A 6,000-nucleotide genomic window follows, 5' to 3' on the forward strand; every position below is an offset into this window, starting at 1 on the left:
CTGAGACCACGTCCACACTAGCCCAGATGGATTTGAAAACGGTGTTTTCGTCTGAAAATGCTCTGCGTCCACACTATTGTTTTCAGTCGTTTTCACAAGGTTGTGTGTCCACATTGAAACGGCCGAAAAAAACGCTTATGTTGCAGTCCTGCTCATGCATGAAACGCAGGAAGATCCGGCCTGCCTCATTTCTGTCCGACGTCTATTCACTTTCCGGCTCGTTGAAACGTCGCCGCAAAATGAGGAAAAGCACTGAGTTTTTAAATGGACTAACAATGAGGTGGAGTTGTTGCTGCGAGTAACACAAAAGTACAAAGTTGCAAAAGCGAGTGAGAGTTACAGAGTTTAAAGAAAAGCTATCTGGAGCATGTGCAGACTGATATTAACCTTTAATAGGGGTGTCAAAAATGAGAGCAAACAAAACAACTGTTGTATAATGCCCTCCGCTATCTTTGTTTAATTGGTCACATGACTGCATCACATGACTAAAAAGGTGTCATCGTTTTCAAGTCTGCGTTTTTGCTGTCCACACTGCGAAGGGAAAGCACCGTTTTCAAATGTATGCATTTTCGAGAGCGTGTTCAAAACACAGCGTTTTCCTTGAGCGAAAACGCCTCCCTGGGAAAGTCTATGCCAGGGTGCTGGAGAGGAGAGTCCGACCGTTAGTCGAACCTCGGATACAGGAGGAACAATGCGGTTTTCATCCTAGTCCTGGAACACTGGACCAGCTCTTTATCCTCTCATGGATACTTGAGGGCGCATGGGAGTTTGCCCAACCAGTCTACATGTGTTTTATGGACTTGGAGAAAGCATTCGACCGTGTCCCTTGGGGAGTCCTGTGAGGGGTGCTCCGGGAGTATGGGGTGCCTGGCCCATTGCTACGGGCCATTCAGTCCTTATACGACCGTTGCAAGAGCTCGGTCCGCATAGCCGGCAATAAGTCGGACTCGTTCCAGGTGGGTGATGGGCTCCGCCAGGGCTGCCCTTTGTCACCGATTATGTTTATAATTTTTATGGACAGAATTTCTAGGCGTAGCCAAGTGGTTTCACTTAGGTCAGGGGTCGGCTCCGGAGCCGCATGTGGCTCTTTAGTCCTTATAGTGCGGCTCCGGGAAAATACATTAGAAGTATTTAGCTGAAGTGTATTTTATTTATGTTAGTTCTTTTTTTACCTTGTAGTTCTAAATTGGAAGATTATTGTGATATTGAAATATAAAAATAAAATTATATTCTATTATTTCTTCATCGCTCAAAATATCCGTCACACTCGTGGAAGCCGGTGTACCCGCCAAAACGCTGTGCATTTATCGAGACTTTCAGCCCCAGGTAGGCCAGTTATAGATCTTCGGATCCACATTATGTCAGCAGCTGTTCTCCACCATGAACTATGTTAAAACAAGCACCGCTCACACCTCACAGACGACAGCTTACAGTCCTGTAGAGATAAAGTGACTTCGTACAGCCCCAACCTGCAGACGCTGTGTGCAGAGGTTCAGGAGCAGAAGTCCCTTTGTAAACATATCACGGCAGACCCGACGATGTTTGCATGAACGCGCTTTTCAGCATCTCTTTATTGACCACTTTTCACACATGGTTGCTGTACGCACACAGCCGGCTGTAGCTTTGCAGCTCAAAGTCCGACACACACCAACACAACAGCATAGAGAGCATAGACGTTAAGGTGGCGAGGCGTGATTGCGGGTGGAGTGCCCACTCCGGGTCAGGGTCGAGTTCCTGCCCCAACTGGAGGAGTTCAAGTATCTCGGGGTCTTGTTCATGAGCGATGGGAGAAGGGAGCAGGAGATCGACAGACGGATTGGTGCAGCGGCTGCAGCGATGAGGACGCTGCACCGGTCCGTCGTGGTGAAGAGAGAGCTGAGTGTAAAAGCGAAGCTCTCAATTTACCGGTCGACCTACGCCCCGACCCTCAGCTATGGCCTCGAGCTGTGGGTAGTGACCGAAAGAACGAGATCATGAATACAAGTGGTGGAAATGGGCTTCCTCTCGAAGGTGGCTGGCCTCTCCCTTAGAGATAGGGTGAGAAGTTTGGCCAGTTGAGGTGGTTCGGGCAACTGACAAGGATGCCTCCTGGGCGCCTCCTGAGCGAGGTTTTCCAGACATGTCTCACCGGGAGGAGGCCCCGGGGCAGACCCAGGACGCGCTGGAGAGACTATATCTCTCAGCTGGCCTGGGAACGCCTTGGTGTTCCCCCGGACAAGCTGGAGGAGGGAGAGAGGGAGGAGAGGAGGGAGGTCTGGGCTTCTCTGCTTGGGCTGCTGCCCCCGCGACCCAGCCCCGGATAAGCGGAAGAAAATGGATGGATGGATGGAAAACACCGTCTCAGTGTGGACGGGAGGCCAAAATGGAGAGAAAACAAGGCGTTTTCAAACTAAAACGTGTTAGTGTGGACGTAGCCGGAGAGCTCCAGAAAGAGCCTTCATGGTGGCCCTGCAGCCAACCAGCACTTCAGTCAAATGCTGTCAAAAGTGGTCCCAGAGACACTGTTAGCTGTAACCATCAATGACCAAGAATTGTGTCATTTAATTCAAGGTTTCCCTGTATTGTTGTTTAATATCATTTCTGAATAAATAAATCAAAATGACGAGCCTCAGACATCCCACTGTGGAGGCATCCTCGCCTGGACCAGTGGCTGCCCTTGTGAGACAGACTTTATGGTCACAAACACCCTAATCTGAGAATGAAGGCTCCTTTACATAGAAAGCAGTATGTGGTGTGATGACCGCTGCATTAGCTCAAAATATGTGATGCACTGGCTGCTGCACTCTACCTGTACTGAATCAGTTTTTGTGGCCAGTCCCAGTCTTTACATTTAATATGCACCCACTCCCTGACAGCATGAATGTCACAGTGTGTTGAACCTTGACTGTGGCACATGTCAATGCTCCCTGGACATCGTGCTTAATAAAGGAGATTAAATGTGATGTGATTATGAGTTTTGCTCTTTTGAAGTTTAAACATTTATGTGTCAAAATGTTGGACTGTTCCTTTATCAGTGTGTAACAGTGTGTGTGTGAGAGCCATGTAATGTCCATGTGTGCATGCTGACTGTGCTGCTCTGACCCCCCTCCTCCTTTCAGGGTGGAGCCTGCTGGAGTCCGATGGTTGAGACCAGGTCTGAGGAAGTGTAAGTGTGTTTTTAATGGGATTCATGAAAACAAAGCAGCACACATTCAACCATCTTCATCATGTCAGGAGTCATCATCAAAGGGTCAATCAATGAACAGATGATGGATCAATAACTGCAGCTGGATTGTGTTTGTTCTCTCCATCAGATTCCTGTCAACTCACAATCGACACAAACACAGTGAACACAAAGCTCCAACTGTCTGACAACAACAGGAAGGTGACACGTGTGTGGGAGGTTCAGTCATATCCTGATCATCCAGACAGATTTGATGTTTGTGAACAGCTGCTGTGTAGAGATGGTCTGACTGGTCGCTGTTACTGGGAGGTCAAGTGGACGAGAGAGGCTTGGATATCAGTGAGTTACAGAGGAATCAAAAGGAAAGGAAGGAGTGATGAGTGTGTGTTTGGTGGAAATGATCAGTCCTGGAGTCTGTACTGTGATTATAATGGTCCTCGGTCTGTCAGGCACAATAACAGTCGAACATCCATCTCCTCCTCCTCCTCCTCCTCCTCTGTCTCTAACAGAGCAGCAGTGTATGTGGACTGTCCTGCTGGCACTCTGTCCTTCTACAGAGTCTCCTCTGACACTCTGATCCACCTCCACACCTTCCACACCACATTCACTCAAACTCTTTATCCTGGGTTTGGGTTCTGGGCTGGTTTTAGAGATGTGTATAAGTTTGTAAGAAGATATTTACTTGGCCCTGGGTCAGTGACTCTGTGTAGTTAGTCTTACCTGTTAGAGAAACAGTTCAGTCTGTTCATGTCTGTGTCTTTCACTCAGAAACACATGATGAGATTCATGGATTCAGTCAGTTGATGTTTTAAACTAAATGATTCACAAATTATTATTCAACACAAGTTTGGTGAGCAGCAGGGCTCATCCTGCTTTTTGTTTTTGTGCATTATAATGATGAAATAACTTTGTCATGTCTGTGGTGGCCTTTGGAGAATTAAACCATCCTTTAGAAACTAGATATAAATGTCATATTTTCCAACATTGATATTTTTCTGTGTTTCAGACGACAATGAAAAGATAAAGAACAGTCTGTAAATCACAAGTTATCAATTCAAATGATTATTAAAGCCACAAGAGAAGCTTCCTGTTATTTGTACCACTCACCTGGTCATGTGATCCAGCTGTGCAGCCAATCATAACTGCCATCACTTTCTACTTTGATATTTCCATGGTGAATGGACTGATTCTTGTTTAACACGTTCATACTCTGATGGATGCATCGGAGAGGGTTAGTGTCTTGCTCAAGGATACTTTGTGTGCCAGCTGGAGCAGTCAGGGATTGAACCACCAACCTTCTGATCATTAGATGCCTTGCTCTGTCTCCTGAGCTACAGCCATCATCAAAGCTCTTTCTTAAATCCTCTCTGAGAGGAGCTCAAACACGAGGAAGAGACGAAAGTGAGGGAAGAGAGTGGACTCATTAGTAAAATGAAAAACAGCCAGCGTTGATGTTTAAGACAAGTGAGGTAACAGAAACACTATATATAGCAGCGGTCACCATGGCAACATCAATGTCGGTTGCTACGTATTGTACTGATCCTGATCTGTGAGCCTCATATCAGGATATGCTGCTGTTTGTATTTGTTTTCATTGTTACCATTTTTGTGTCTTTTTTAACAAACTACTTTTATCTTGCCATCGTTTGTCAGAGAGTCAAACTACATTTGGTTCATCTTTCTACAATAAAAACATTTCTTCATCTTAATTATTGTATGTGCAGAGTTGTAGTTACTCACAGTGACCACTGGAGGCGTGTGATCCTGATAGTTTCCCTGGAACCGTCCAGTTCATCCACATGAATGAAGCTGTTGGTGATTAACGCTCATCTGTACAACTTTAACAACAATATCAAACATTTAATCGCTCTGCAAACAGCTTGTCTGATGTATAAACTGTGTCTTAAAGGATCAAAGTAAATGTCACATTGAAAGCAGATTTCACTGTAATGTCCTCTGTTTGAAATATTCCAAATATAATCTGGCTTGGTAATGATTTACTCATATATTGTCCACGCAGACTAAAGCAGTAGGAGATGAGATGAAAACAATTAGAAGAATCTTTACTCTTTAATGTCACAAATTCCTCTTTGTATGTAACATAACAACATACATGATACAGCTGCAGCAACTGAGGCGAGGAGAGAGGCAGCAACAAGAAAACTGGAAGAAGGAGACCAACAACACCACCTGTGGAAATCTTTCCCCAATCAAGCGTCATCATATCAGCATTTCATCAAAAGCACACATGCTCCGAGCTGACAATGCAGAGCTGTGGCAAAATCATTGAAATCATTTATGAAACAAATGAGTGCATCAAAAATAAGAGTGGAGCTGCAATGAAAGAGAAGTGAACTTTCTTCAGTCAACACAAAGTTTTCCCTGACAGGTGACATTTAATTAAAGTGACTTTATCACCACACACACATTCAGAGGCAGTCTACAGGAGCAGAGCTGCAGCTATTCAGCAAATGTCTCCCTGCAATCCTCACTGCAACACCTACATGTGAAAATGAAACCACCTCTACTGTTCACACATGAAACGTCGTGTGAAGAACCAGTTTTCCTCAGATCTCTGTTTTAGTAACTCTGAAGTCTGAACTTTGGATTTTTGCATCCTGTTTGTACTGATAACTGTCAGTGGATGATTTTGATCCCAAAGAAATCTTTAACACACATGTAGTGATGGGACGTGTGCACTGAAACAATGGTTAGGAAACAGAAATCGCCTGAGAATCTGCTCATGTTTAAGATTTCTTCTTTACAAACATTTTCTATGGCTGTTCCCAGTATGACCAGTGATACAAAGCATGGGAAATGGGGATTAGTTCATTCAGA

At 45.0% G+C, this 6,000-nt stretch overlaps 1 protein-coding gene across 1 annotated transcript in view; it reads left to right on the forward strand.

The window, feature by feature from the left end:
- LOC147336819 (uncharacterized) overlaps positions 1-6,000 on the forward strand; it is a 31,533-nt gene extending 25,533 nt beyond the window's left edge. Inside the window, exons 14-15 of the mRNA XM_086285623.1 lie at positions 3,099-3,145; positions 3,294-6,000. Of these exons, the coding sequence (XP_086141749.1) occupies positions 3,099-3,145; positions 3,294-3,877 (631 nt within the window). The 3' untranslated portion in view covers positions 3,878-6,000. The remainder of the gene's footprint in view (positions 1-3,098; positions 3,146-3,293) is intronic.

Source organism: Aulonocara sp. 'chitande type north' Nkhata Bay, linkage group LG3, assembly GCF_057382095.1.
Source record: "Aulonocara sp. 'chitande type north' Nkhata Bay isolate Kocher_YH1m ecotype deep benthic linkage group LG3, A_spYH_male_GT1.1, whole genome shotgun sequence".
In the NCBI taxonomy this organism is placed as follows: Eukaryota; Metazoa; Chordata; class Actinopteri; order Cichliformes; family Cichlidae; genus Aulonocara; species Aulonocara sp. 'chitande type north' Nkhata Bay.